This window comes from Populus alba, chromosome 1, assembly GCF_005239225.2.
Source record: "Populus alba chromosome 1, ASM523922v2, whole genome shotgun sequence".
In the NCBI taxonomy this organism is placed as follows: Eukaryota; Viridiplantae; Streptophyta; class Magnoliopsida; order Malpighiales; family Salicaceae; genus Populus; species Populus alba.
This window is the reverse complement of record NC_133284.1, coordinates 32,152,217-32,166,537: the sequence shown is the minus strand read 5'-3', so window position 1 is coordinate 32,166,537 and position 14,321 is coordinate 32,152,217. Positions and strand designations below refer to the sequence as shown.

The window sequence follows — 14,321 nt, the reverse complement described above, 5'->3', positions numbered from 1 at the left end:
TTATTAAAAATAAGCTGGAAATTAAAAGTTAACACCTACTTGAAATCGCCGAAACCATACATCGATATTAAGTCTCCACTCAAGATGTCTGGAAACCTGACTCCATTGAAATAATGGAATCTCCATCGATGATTTAAACACCGATGTTATTGTCCTGGCAGCCTCAATGTTTGTGAACCTAAAATTAAATAAAATTAAAAAAATATTAATTAATTGTTCATAAATTATGTTATATATATATATATATATAAACCTTACATTAAAGAGGTTATCCTTCTATTGTGCCTAGTACTTGTGGGTGAATTGACCCTACTGTGAAGGTACACCGCCTCTACGCTGTGAAACCGCACTAGAAGAGGCCGCATCACAAGTTGGCGCAGATGCCTCGCCGTGATCAGCACCTTAGGATATGTCCTCCTCTTCACTAGAAGAACTAGCTGCAACCGTCTGCTGACGACGTGCTTTATATTTTATTCTACTCTTTTACACAAATTTATATGAATAATTACATAATTAACTTTGATTATTTTAAAATAATTCGGCAGCACCTCCCTTATATTGGAGATTACCCATAGTTTTCAAACCTGCAATCTTTACCATAACCACAACTCAATTGACTCCATTGGAATATCTTATATACAACCTAACATCTATAGAAATTCAACATCTATATATTTTAAACTAAAATCTATAGAAATGCATAAATGACAATTAAAATTAATGGAAATAATAAAAAACATAACAATCAATCAATAATAAAATAAAATTGAGATAAAACAATGAAATTTAATTCTTCATTTTCAATTACCATTTCAATGGAAAATTCAACAATAACAATTAAAAGAGAATAAATTATCAAATAATTATTACAATACAAACAATAAAATAATTAAATTTTCATTCAACACATCTACACAAATTTATATGAATAATTAAATAATTAAATTTAATTATTTAAAAAAATTTGCCATCACTTTCCCTATATTAGAGACTACCCATAGTTTTCATACTACAAATATTAATAATTACACAAATATTGCAAAATCAACTCTATAAAACCTAACATCTATAGAAATTCAACATCTATATATTTTCAACTAACATCAATACAAATTCATAAATAACAATTAAAATTAATTAAAATAATAAAAAAAAAACATAACAAACAATAATATCATAAAATTATGATAAACTAATTAAATTTAATTCTATATTTCAATAAACATTTTAAAGGTAAATTCAACAATAACAATTCAAATTTAACAAAATTTTCAAGGTATTATGGCAATACAAACAATAAAATAAATTTAATAAATAAAAAGAAAAAACTAAAGAACACTACACAAATCAAACAATACACAAAACTAAAGAACACTATATAAATTCAAAATAAATTTAGGAATAAAAAATAGTTACCTTAATAGTGTGTTGATTTTAAGATTTTATCTACAAACAATGCACAAAACAAAGAACACCAAAAAATAATCATAATTAAATTAAAAAAAGTAAAAAAATACAAAGATATATATATATATAAAAAAAGAATACATACTTTTTAATATGTTGAAAACTATGAACAAAACAATAAAAACTCTTGCAAAAACTTAATGCAAATGGAGTGGAGAAAAGAAGATGAAATGAGGAGTGAAGAAAAAATGAACCAGGGAGGGGGGGTTTTATACTACAATGTTTCCGACGAAATTACCGACGAAACATAGAATAATATTTTTTTTTGCGGTGGCATTAAATTCCATCGGTATTTAATTTATATTCACACCAAAAATTTCAAAAATCCCTCCAGATTTTTCACGTCCATCGGTAATTGTGTGTAAGAGCACGGGTGCATTGGATTTTCCACGTCCGTCGGCAAATCCGTTGGTAACTGTGTTGACCGAACAAGCAATCTGACAGGTGTGCGCTTTGGAATATGCGTCATCCATCGATGAATCCATTGGTATATTTGTTGGTGATTGTGGCAGGGGCTGTAAATTTTTTGCAACTCTCGATAAAATATCGACGGGTGTCTGTCGATATAGCCATCAATGAGTGTGGTAAAATTCCATAATTTTTTTGCAATTTTCGGTAAAATACCAACAGGTACCATTCCGTAGGTATATTTGTCAGTAAAACTGTCAATCTTTTTGCAACTTCTATTTGTATGCCTGTCTATCCTTTTGCACAAAATCTTAAATTGCAAACTTACAACACGCACAACATAAAAACAAGAGATGACAATTATAAAATAAATATTTCATGTTCCAAAATATCATCCGTAATATTACATTATAAAAATAAGGCTTTACAACATATTTAGTCAGAATTTTTATCTTCATCCTCAATTGAATTGTTATTAGCTTCATCGCACTCTTCAATGTGGTTATCATCTTCTTCATCAACATTCTCTACTCCACTAGAGCTCAAAATAGCATTCAACTCCTCTACATCAACATCAAAAGACTATCATCGAAAACATGAAAATTCAAATTTTCTTCTAAGTCAATCGAATGAGCAACTCGGTATGGTTCAACCAACTCACTAGCTTGAAAGACTTCATCTATCACACTTGTGTCTTTGTTCTCATCCTGAACAACCTCGACACGACCTAGGTTTGGTTTTTAAAATGAATAACCAATCAACTCTTGATTGGTCCTTTCTAAAGGAATGTGTGCATGTGTAATAAACTTGTTGGCAATGCTTTGCGAAAACAAAGACATCGTTTATGTTACGGTGTCTAGCTTTTGAGTTGATTTTAACGAGACCATATTGAGGATCTACTCTGATTCATTTGTCAGTTGTGTCATACCAATAGCATTTGAATAAAAGCATTATATTCCGCTCACTATGATATTGCAGTTTGATGACCTCTTCAAATCTACCATAGTAGTCAACTTTAAACTCACTAGAAGTTGATCCTTTAATACAAACACCGATGTTGTATGTCTTTTTTCCATGTCAGTATTCTTTAGTATGAAAGACATATCCATTGACAAAATACTCGTTATAGCACTTGACTTTTCTTTTAGGGCCATACTTAGTAAACACAGTAAAATAGCCTCCCATTTGATAAACCTTGTATATCAAATACAATAATAATCAATAAATAGATATTATGTAATATTGACGTACAGTTACTTACATTAAAAGAGATAATGAGTTTGTGATAAGACTTACACGTGTTCTAAACCACGTGGAAAATTGTTCATCTTGTAATTGAAAGATCTAGGATTCGGTCAGCTGTGAGTTATTGGACAGTAAGTATCATCGATGTTGCCTGCAAAGTTGTTCCAAATTATATGAATTTATGGTATCACAATATATAAATAGTACACTCTTGACAAATTTTAAGTCGAACATTTACTTACTTAATAAAAGGTCTTAGCTTATCACTATTAAATAGGACATAATTGTGTGCTTGTCTGAACTCTATTTCAGACAAATATCTTTCCCTCACGGTATTTTTAGGTGTTGGTCGTCCAAGATTGGAGAATATTGACAAGTTCCCACTTGAAGGCACTTACTTCATCACTATCATCATGTCGTAAAACACGATTGATCCTTGTTCTCAAATGAGGTTCAAAATAGTATGAGATAAATGTTGAGATCGCCTCAATAATATAGGCCTCACATATTGACGCCTCAACATGCTTCTTGTTCTTAACCCTTTTTTTATGATTGAATAAGTACTTGTATATATAGAATTAATAAAAAATTATCAATTAAAAAAATGAAAAAACGTTTAATTATAAATTACATAGCAACTGTAATATCTAACCTTTCAAATGGATACATTTATTTGTACTGGATCAGTCCTCCAAATTTTACCTCAAATGGTAAATGAATGGGTAGATGCTCAAGTGAGTCAAAAAATGATGGAGGGAATATCATCTCAGGTATTCATATTGTCTCGATGATATTCGTTTCAAGCCTTTCAATGTGATCAACATTCAACTTGCTGGAGCATATATCTCTGAAGAAATGACTGATCTCCGTGAGTGCATCCCATATCCCCTTTGACAATAAATCACGAAAAGCTAATGGGATGAGTGTTTGCATAAACACATGGCAATCATGACTCTTCTTTCCATATAATCTGCATTCCTCCATATTAACCAACCTTGATATATTCGAGGCATATCCATCAGGGAATCGCAAACTCTTAAGCCATTTGTAAAATAGTAGTTGTGCGTTTTTCTCTAACATGAAGCTTGCTCCTGGTTTCATGACCCGTCACAAACCAACTCCATATTTTTACGCTTATAGAAAAATGCTACATCCAATCTAGCCTTGATATTGTCCTTTGTCTTCCCTTTCACATCCATGACGGTGTTGAAAATGTTCTCAAACACGTTCTTTTCAATGTGCATGACGTTAATGTTATGGCGGAGAAGATTGGTCTTCCAATAAGGAAGCTCCCAAAAAATACTTTGCTTTATCCAATTATTAGTCAAACCAAAACCAGGAAACTTCTGCTTACCTAATTGGAGACCAAACACAATGTCACTGTATTCTAACACAACATCATACAATTCTTCACTAGAAAGATGTGGGGGTGTAACATCCTTTTCAACTCTGCCAACAAAGAAACCCTTTCTGTTTTTTTGTACCTGTGATTCAGTGGCAAGAAACAATGGTGACAATAAAAAAAAGAAGCTTTACCCCTGTTTGTTAGCGTGAATGCCTTGTTATTCTCCATACAGTATAAATATGTTAGTTTTCCATGCGTGCTCTAACCAGAAACCATTCTATAAGCTGGGAAAGATAGTCCACATCAAAGCTGCTCTCATAACAAAATTATGTTTCATCGAGATATCATAAGTCAAAGCTTTAGAGGACCACCACTGTATCAACTCATCAATCAATGATCGAAAACGAACATCTATATTTTGCCCTGAACTGCTCGGACCTGGTATGACCATAAATAAAAACATGAACTCCGACCTTATACATATCCCCAATGGCAAGTTATAAACCATCAATATGACCGGCCAACAAGAATAAAGAGCAGTAAATGACCCAAATTAGTTGAATTCGTCTGTACATAACCCAAGACAAACGTTTCTTAATTCAGCTGAAAAGCGAGAATGCACACTGTTAAAGTGTTTCCATGCTTCGTCGTCAGAAGGATGGACCATCACTCCATCAACCGCATGATGTGTTTGGTGCCATGTCATGTGCTTAGTAGTCCTTGGTGACATGTATAACCTTTGTAATCTAGGTGTGATTGAGAAATATCTAAGTTTTTTATATGCCACGAGAGTCTTTCCTCTACCAGTTCTAGGTTTGTAACGGGAATGCCCACATGTCATGCATTTGATCAGCTCAGCATTTTCAAGGTAGAATAACATGCAGAAGTTAAGGCACATGTCAATTTTTTGGTATCCTAAACCGAGGGGTTTCATCATGGACTTGGCAGCATAGAAATTCTCTTTCAGCCTGTTCCTTTCAGGTAAAATGCTTCTTGCCCATTCGATAATCTTGTCATAACCGACCTCACTCAACCCGTGATCTGAATTGATGGTGAACACCTGTGCTACAGCCGATAATTTACTGTGGTTCGTGCAGCCATCCCATAATGGTTTGTCATAATCTTTTAATTTATCAAAAAACCTTGCCGCATCTGCATTATGTTCTTCTTCTACGATTAGGCATTCACTGACATTACCTTCACTCATTCTCATTGCATCCATAACCACATTCCTGTAAGGATTACTATTGTCATTTCCAATTTCATGCATATTGCTAGCACTAGAAGTTGACCCAACCACCCTTTCTACCATGCTCTCATTATAAATAAATAGTTCTCCATGTGCATACCAACATAGGTAATCATTCATGAACCCTTGGTTAGAAGATGCATCGTTACAACATCTTGATGTAAAAACTTTTTATTTTTACACTTCCTACATGGACACCTAATACCACCATTAGTAAAATTCATCGGGATAAATGTTGTGAAATTAATAAAACCCTGAACCCCGTTACAATAATCCATCCTCCACAATCCTTGGGGTGAGTCCCGATACATTCATGAATGATCATCCATGACTTCTATCGAACCTTTATAAAATTATGATGACAACATATATTAATTAACTATGTTACATAAATAAACATAACAAAAATATGGGTTTGCCCCGACATTATCCAACAAACTAAAAAAACACTTATGTTAAATATTCATTATCAATTATCAATTATCAACTATCAACGTCCATACAAATTTATACATATACAAATTTATGAAATCACAACTTCGCAATAGAATTGATAAAAATTAAAACATACTCGTTAAACAAGCTATTATTTATTTCATAACACATATAATTTGGTGTAATTCAAACAAAGTTTCAACAACTTACAAACAAATATAATTTGACAAAATCTAAAACGAACTATAACAACTACAAAATTATACATTCTTACTACAAGTTTTTTTTACAAATAACAATCAAACAAGTACATATGTTAACAAAAAACATATACTAAAAAAAGTAATAAAATTCACATTTAAATGTTAAAACTAAAAAGGATAGATTTACTTATAAAAATTAATAAAATCCACAAGAACAGATGTTTTTACCACGTATAGAAGTATAAGAAACTTGAGTGCTTGTGTTGAGAAAAGGGGGAGAGTTGGGATGGGTGGTTGGCTATAGTTTGGGAGGGGAGAGGTGGGATGAGGAAAAAGAAGGAGAAATAGAGTGTCGGCAGAATGGGTATATATCAACTATTATTGATGGAATTATCGACGGACACGTTTTGTCGGTATACCCGTCAGTGATTCCGCCGGTTACTATGCCACATCACTGTATGGAAATCCCGGTTTGAATCCCTCGGTCATTTCGTCGGTAAAATCGTCTGAAAAAAATCCATGTCATCACATCATTGCAACTTAAAAAAAACTATATAATACGTCGGTGATACGGTTGGTATGTACTGGTGGACTTACTCTATCGGTATATATCGACTGTATCACTGACGGGTATTTTCTGTCGGTATATACCGACAGAATTATTTGTGTCAGTAAAAATTACCGACAAAAACATTGCATCGGTAATTCTGTTTTACAAAATTTTTGCTATAATTAATGCATTATTTCAATACCATTCAATTGAATACTTTTTTTTTTTTTTTGGTTGTATCTAATAAATGGACAAGAAATTGTACGCACCAGAAATTACAGATTACTGAGATTTATTTATTATTTATAGTTTTTTTTATTGACATTGTTATGATTATTTTGGATGCCTTGCATGCTTTTAGTGTTATTTAAGAAAATTGAGTTGGATGCTGTTTTGAATCTTAGGAGTTAGAGCCAACATTTAGAATAATTTATTCATATAAATACATCATGTATCAGAAATATATTCTTAAAATAGTTTAGAAAGAAAATATTTAATGGTGGTATGCTATATATATTATACCCATATATATATATATATATATATATATATATATAGTAAACTATTCTCTTGGACAGATGCAGATGACTACAATGCAGTATTTCGTAAAATGATCTGAATATTTCTTGTTCATCTACTCTAACAAGTGTAATGGATGTAATTCTATTGTCAATTGTTTAAAAATACTGTAGCGGTTGTTTTTTATTTTAAAATAACTTTTTTTTTTATTTTTTTTAAAATTATTTTAATATCAATATATCAAAATAATATGGAAACATAAAATATATATTAATTTTAAAAAAATTTTAAAATTTTAAAATTTTTTAAAATCACTTTCCGACTACAATACCAAATACTACTTTAATATGAAAGAAAATTGTTTTACTACCGTTTCAGGAAAACCAAACACAAAATTATCAACTAAAATTATATATATATATATATATATTCATCCCGGCTCATTCGTAAACAAATCGAACATTATAGGATCATATTGGACTCGCTCAGAATTATTTATTATTGCTAATTTCCTCCCAAAAACAAATCTTTGAAAGAGTGATATGTCTTTGTTGCTTTGTGTATGCGCTGATCCTATGGCCTGCGTGTCTGGCCTTTCTCTTTAAATAAAGCACAACTTGAAACAAAATCCTAATTATATAATTAAGAAACTTCATATTAATCAATTTCCTCTCAATCTAAGACATAGAATTTAACAATATATTCCGCATAATGTTTTTGATGCCATATAGACGTGGTTCTAGCTTCAAAATTACCTTAATACCAATTATTTTTTCAATTATGTGCCGCATAATTGATTAATGAAAATATTCACACTTCTATATGAAAAAAAAAAAAAAACATTTTGGATTCTTTCATCCGAATATACAAGAAATTCATTTTCTTGTCATTTGTTGTTGCTATAACATCACAAATTGTCGGATACAATTATCAATGTCAGCTTTAGTAGTTTCCATTTCTTGTAACAAATCAAGAATATTGGTTAGGGACCTAAATGAAAGTAATTTTATACAATAGGGACTAATTTTGATTTTTTTAAATTTGTAACGTGCTTCTTGCCCCATTCCCTCACTCAAACATGCATGCCGCGAGGTTGGCAAGCAAGGATCAATTACTAATTTTACCAAGTCAATCTAGCAATTTGGCATGATGAAATAAAAAGGATCTTAATTATGCAATGACTTTGATTTGTTCGTACAATTCTCTATCCTTTCTTGATTATGAGATTTCTTGTATCAATGTTCAATTATTTACTTGTATCTTCTTTAATCCACAGTGTGTTTGTTTCGCATTAATCCAATTTTATTTTTTATTTTTGAGGTAGTATTTATTTTTGTGCTTCAATTTATTTTTTAAAGCATTTTTCAAAAAAAAAAAATTTGCATAAAAAAACATTAAATTAATATTTTGATATTATTTATATCCATTGATTATTTAATATATTTTTAATTAAAAAAACTTAAAAAAGAAAACATAATGTCATTACTGAATATGTTTGATATTATTATGCTATGTTAGGTTTTAATTATTATATTATATATATAGAGTTGTGAGTTGAAAACAGTACAATAAATTGTTTATTTTATTTAATTTTTGTTAAAAACGAGGATGTAGCTGCTTTGATTCAAAGCAAAATTATGCTCTTTAACTAAAATACTATTTTTAGATAAAACATAAACACTATAAAATAATTTCATTAAAGGGGACCTAAGCCAACATAAATAATGAGATTGACTAGAAAAAAATACTTGACAAACTAAACTAGTGACATGCATGTAAGGAATTAAGATTGAGCAGCATCAAGTCAACTTTGAGAAGGAAAAGGTGAGAAGGCGTGCAAGTTGCTAGGTGAGTTGGTGAGGAATTTATCAACTGAAAGAACATGTAGCAGAAGGCAAGGAGACATCCCTCAACAGTACAGTATAAGTAGCGAAGCCCTGGAAGCTGATGGCACACACTACATCTTCTACCTTGGTTGTCTTAGCTAGCTAGAAGCGTCCAAGCTTTAATGGCTCCAACACTTGCAGTGTCATTCAATGACTCCTCAGATATCACTGATTTTGTCCTGAACAAAGGCAATGGAGTCAAGGGTCTCTCCGACATGGGCCTCGAAAGCCTCCCCAAGCAATATATCCAACCCCTTGAGGAAAGAATGTGTGGTACCAAGATCATGTCCCATGAATCCATTCCCATCATCGACATGTCAAAATGGGATGACCCTAAAGTTGCTGAAGCAATCTGTGAGGCTGCAGAGAAATGGGGATTCTTCCAGATTATTAACCATGGAGTTCCCATTGAAGTACTTGAGAATGTCAAGGAAGCAACTCATCAGTTCTTCAGATTACCAGCAGAGGAAAAGAGGAAGTATTTAAAAGAGTTTTCTCCTTCTAACAACGTGCGGTTTGGCACGAGCTTTAGTCCTGAAGCTGAGAAGGCTTTAGAGTGGAAAGATTACCTTAGTCTCTTTTATGTCTCCGAGGATGAGGCTTCTGCAATGTGGCCTGCGGTTTGCAAGTAATAAATATTTAACTTTGCACATTGCACATGCATATACCATTATTACTTGATTATAACGGCTATCAATTTGTCGGCCTCGTGATTTTTTCTTCTGTTTCAGGGATCAAGTGCTAGAGTACATGAAGAGATCAGAAATTGTTATCAGAAAGCTACTGGATGTGCTAATGAAGAATCTAAATGTGACTGAGATCGATGAGACAAAAGAATCCCTCTTAATGGGATCTAAAAGGACTAACCTTAACTACTATCCGATTTGTCCAAACCCTGAGCTCACTGTAGGAGTTGGCCGCCACTCGGATGTCTCAACACTCACTTTCCTCCTCCAAGATGACATCGGTGGACTTTACGTGCGAGGGAACAATGATAGCTGGATTCATGTTCCTCCTGTTAGCGGCTCCATTGTGATCAATGTTGGAGATGCCTTGCAAATAATGAGCAATGGTCGATACAAGAGCATCGAGCACCGTGTTATTGCTAATGGAAATAGTAACAGGATCTCAGTTCCCATTTTCATCAACCCCAGGCCATCAGACAAAATCTCTCCTTTCCCTGAAGTGCTAGCCAGTGGCGAGAAGGCCGTGTATAAGGAAGTTCTGTACTCGGATTACGTCAAGCATTTCTTCCGAAAAGCACATGATGGGAAGAAAACAATCGATTTGGCAAAGATATAATGCTCTCTATTTTTTCCCTTTCTTTCAGGTGTGTAACTTGTTTTGATACTACATGAGCAATGTTGTCTAATAAGGAGCAAGATTTACAAGGGTTGAGGCCGGTCACAACATGTGAGAGACCAGCACTTACCTGTGTATTATCTTGTACGCAGAAGTTTTACTTTGCTGCTGCTTATCTTATTTGAAAAGAAATTATATGATTTTGCATGGTTTATATCCTTTATTGTGCAAGATATTATTCACGAAAGAGTTAAATCAGCATTTTTTTAGGTTGTCAAACAATCATCTCAACTCAATAACTTAAATTTTTAGATAAGATTTCAATATATGATTTATATTATTTTCTATCACACCTCTTCTTAAATATAAGCTATTTGAGCTAGGAACTTACATAAGCTTAAAGTACCTTGTGCTTAATTTTTATTAAATAAATAAAGATGATGAGATTCGAACTCGTAACCGTTTGGTTATTAAAGCTATGATATCATGTAAAAGAACTATCTCAACTCAATAACTTAAACTTTTAGGTGAGATTCCAATATATAATTTATATTATTCTTTAACATAAACAACCTGAAAAATACCTCTGCAACAAAGTATTTGAAGCTTCAAACTCTCTAATCCAAATCTAGAAAAATCATACTATAATTTAACAGAACGAGGAAAGGAAAACAGGCTTGCAACAAAATATTTATTCCAACTATCTGACAAATCATCAGGTAGCAAGAAACATTTTTCCATTTTACACCAGTCCTTTATGCAAAACCACAAGCATCTCAGCTACATCTATTTGACAACAAGCAATGACATGGCAGGAATTACAAGAATGCATGCCTCAATTGATCCCATCTATCCACCATAGAACAATGGGATTAAAATGGCTACCTAGCATCTCTTTTTCATTATTACAAAACAGGTTTTTGGTTCAAAGACTGATGTATAAGAGATTTTGAAGATGCTTCAACTAAATTTTACTCCGAACTGATAGCTCATGCTTCATTTGGTCCCTCAAAACTCTCCTTAGTAACTTGTTAGAAGCAGTTCGGGGAAACTCAGGAACAATCTTAACAAAGCTCACCTGTCAACAGCCAAGAATATGGAAACAATGAAGCTAGGAACCCAAACAATATCATGGTTTACACTTTAAAACAACCGTGTAGAGTAGCCTAGATGCCAAGGTGTCCAAACCAGATGTCATGTGAATGAAGAAAACATAAATTCAGAGTCAAACCTTAAACAAAGGGTTGAGATTGTTTTGGATGGCTTTTGAGAATTTCAAGGTGTCCAAATCAGATGTCATGTGAATGAAGAAAACATAAATTCAGAGTCAAACCTTAAACAAAGGGTTTAGATTGTTTTGGATGGCTTTTGAGAATTTCATCTTCAACTTGTCTGGTTCCCCATCAAATCCTTTCTTTAGTACCACAAAAATTACCAATAGCACTGGACCCCCATCTACTGGTGCTACACTGATTGCGGCAGTCTCCATGATGCTTTCTTCAGCACGGTCACAGACACGCTCGATTTCAACAGAACTTGTCTGTATATCAAGAAAGACTCAAGATTTTAAAATTCAGAAATTGGTCCAAGCATTTCAAAGGAAACACAAGGGATACAGGCGAAGGTCATTCAAGAGTCAGGAAGCATGCCATGCCAAAAGCCTATTAGGAGGGACAAAACTGAAGGACAATCCTGTCCGTAGAGAATGTTGTACCTTAATTCCACCAAGATTCATGGTGTCATCTGCCCGGCCTTGTACAACAAAATAGCCTCCAACTGTTCGCTCAATGATGTCTCCATGTCTCCTAAGTTGCTGCAAATGCATGTGCCAAGTCATTAAAGACCTATGAGTCCAGTTTTATATGATCATAAACCCTGACAATGCTAAGAAACCAGCTAAGCAGGTCTCCTAATCTTGGTGAAACAAGGAATGGAATGTCTAAATGTCAAACTATATCAGGGCTAGGTATCTCCTTGTAATAGTACATGAACATACCTCCAAATTTGCCTTTTAGGTAGGATACTAATGTTATAACCAAGAATATACAAACAGCTCTGCATGGAATTGTAATTAGACCATAACCGAACATTCAAGAATATGTTCCATGAAGAATGATAGCATATTGTAAGAACGGCAAATTTGTACCATTCCCTTGTACATCGGCATTCCTTTGAAGTAAACTTTGTCATGATCAGCATTGAGCAATCTATCACTTGCTCCCAGATATAGAGGGAATAAGCCCACTTCACCAACACAAGGCATGTCATCTGGCTGCAATAGATCAAAGAAATCAGATACATATGTATAGAACAGAAATGAACATGTCAGTCCTTCAGCTTGACTCAATTCACATTTATTTTGTTATCATGACAATTCTTGTAATCTCCCACCTGACACTAAGATCACACTGATATGATCCAGTGACAGGTCACACAGGTTGGTTTGCAATGGTAGAAATAAAAATTGGACCCAGAACAACAGTTGAAAATTAAAGTTATCTTACATAAGAAACACCATTTTCATCAAGGATGACAAAGCCTGCTGTCATCGATGCAGTGCTAAATGGTCCAAAAGCTTGTGGCTGCAATGGACATCCTTGGATGTAAGATGATGCAAGCTCTGTGCCTCCACAACATTTAATGATGGGCTTGTAATAAAAGTGGTTATTATTATAGTTTTAAAACCTGATTTTATGATACTCTTTGGGTAAGGCTCAGTCGTATGTTAAAAGGATCAACTTGAATTGACTCGAGTCAACATAAAATAAAAGTGATTGTTATTATAGTTTTAAAACTCGATTCGGGAGTCAACTCGAGACAAGACTAAGATCATAGATCAAAATGATCAACTCAGATTAACCTCAGCCAATGAAAAGATAAAAATTGTTATTATTATAATTTTAAAACCTGACTTGAAGGTCGATTGGGGCAAGGACCGGGTGACGGTTCAAAAGGGTCAACACGGGTTGACTCGAGCTAATATATAAAAAAAAATGGTTATTATTATAGTTTTAAAACTCAACTCGGGAGTTAACCCGAGATAAAGTTCAAGTCACGTATCAGGAGGATCAACCCGATTAATCAAAAGTTTTTTTTTAAAAAATAATCAAAACAACCTTTTTTCAAAAAAATCAATGAGTTTTTGACATGTATTTTATCCCAAGTTGACCAAGGTTTTCAACTATGTTAAGTCGAGTAAATCATTATTCTATTTTTTCTTAAACTCGACTCAGTTCAGACCCCGAGTCAACCCATCAAGTCAATTTCGGTTTTATAATAAGGTTATTATAGTATTATTAGTTTCAACACTTAATATAAATTAAAATTAAAAAAAATCTAGTTATTTTTTAAAATATGCAAGTTTAACTATCAGTATTAAAATATTTTTTTGTTTTTTTTATGCCATGTCCATCTTAACAAAACAAATTATAAAAACAATCATTTTATTTTATACATCACTATTAAACACAATTAAAACTCGATTAGAGAGTTAACCCGAGGTAAGTTTCAAGTCACACATCAGGAGGGTCAACCCAATTAATCCAAAGTTTTTTTTTCTAAATGATCAAAACAATATTTTTTTGACTAATTTTTTTCAAAGAAGTCAATGGATTTTTAACCTGTGTTTTATCTCGAGTTGAGCCAGGTTTTCGACTTGGTCAAGTCGAGTCAATCATTCTTCTATATTTTCTTAAACTTGACTCGACTCGAT

At 33.0% G+C, this 14,321-nt stretch overlaps 2 protein-coding genes and 1 pseudogene across 2 annotated transcripts; 1 reads left to right on the top strand and 2 right to left on the bottom strand.

Moving 5' to 3' along the window:
- Positions 1 to 5,834, bottom strand: part of LOC140955866 (uncharacterized) — a 41,997-nt pseudogene extending 36,163 nt beyond the window's left edge.
- A 3,533-nt stretch (positions 5,835 to 9,367) lies between these two features.
- LOC118055560 (feruloyl CoA ortho-hydroxylase F6H1-3) lies at positions 9,368 to 10,821 on the top strand. Its single transcript, XM_035067519.2, has 2 exons — positions 9,368 to 9,935; positions 10,039 to 10,821. Exons 1-2 carry the CDS (start codon positions 9,430 to 9,432, stop codon positions 10,607 to 10,609), a joined length of 1,077 nt encoding a protein of 358 aa, XP_034923410.1. The 5' UTR covers positions 9,368 to 9,429; the 3' UTR covers positions 10,610 to 10,821.
- Positions 10,822 to 11,276: 455 nt separating this feature from the next.
- On the bottom strand, positions 11,277 to 13,258 carry LOC118055556 (probable CoA ligase CCL12). The gene is made up of 5 exons (XM_035067515.2): positions 13,114 to 13,258; positions 12,756 to 12,881; positions 12,324 to 12,422; positions 11,943 to 12,149; positions 11,277 to 11,687 (listed from the first exon to the last, which is right to left on the bottom strand). The coding sequence occupies exons 1-5, from the start codon at positions 13,156 to 13,158 to the stop codon at positions 11,574 to 11,576; spliced, it is 591 nt and encodes a 196-aa protein (XP_034923406.1). The 5' UTR covers positions 13,159 to 13,258; the 3' UTR covers positions 11,277 to 11,573.
- Positions 13,259 to 14,321: the final 1,063 nt, after the last annotated feature.

Coding starts and splice junctions, on each gene's coding strand:
- LOC118055560 (XM_035067519.2), top strand. CDS start 9,430: ATGGCTCCAACACTTGCAGTGTCATTCAATGACTCCTCAGATATCACT. Junction 9,936..10,038: donor ATGTGGCCTGCGGTTTGCAA/GTAATAAATATT, acceptor CTTCTGTTTCAG/GGATCAAGTGCTAGAGTACA.
- LOC118055556 (XM_035067515.2), bottom strand. CDS start 13,158: ATGACAGCAGGCTTTGTCATCCTTGATGAAAATGGTGTTTCTTAT. Junction 12,882..13,113: donor ATGAAAATGGTGTTTCTTAT/GTAAGATAACTT, acceptor GATCTATTGCAG/CCAGATGACATGCCTTGTGT. Junction 12,423..12,755: donor TGCCGATGTACAAGGGAATG/GTACAAATTTGC, acceptor ATGCATTTGCAG/CAACTTAGGAGACATGGAGA.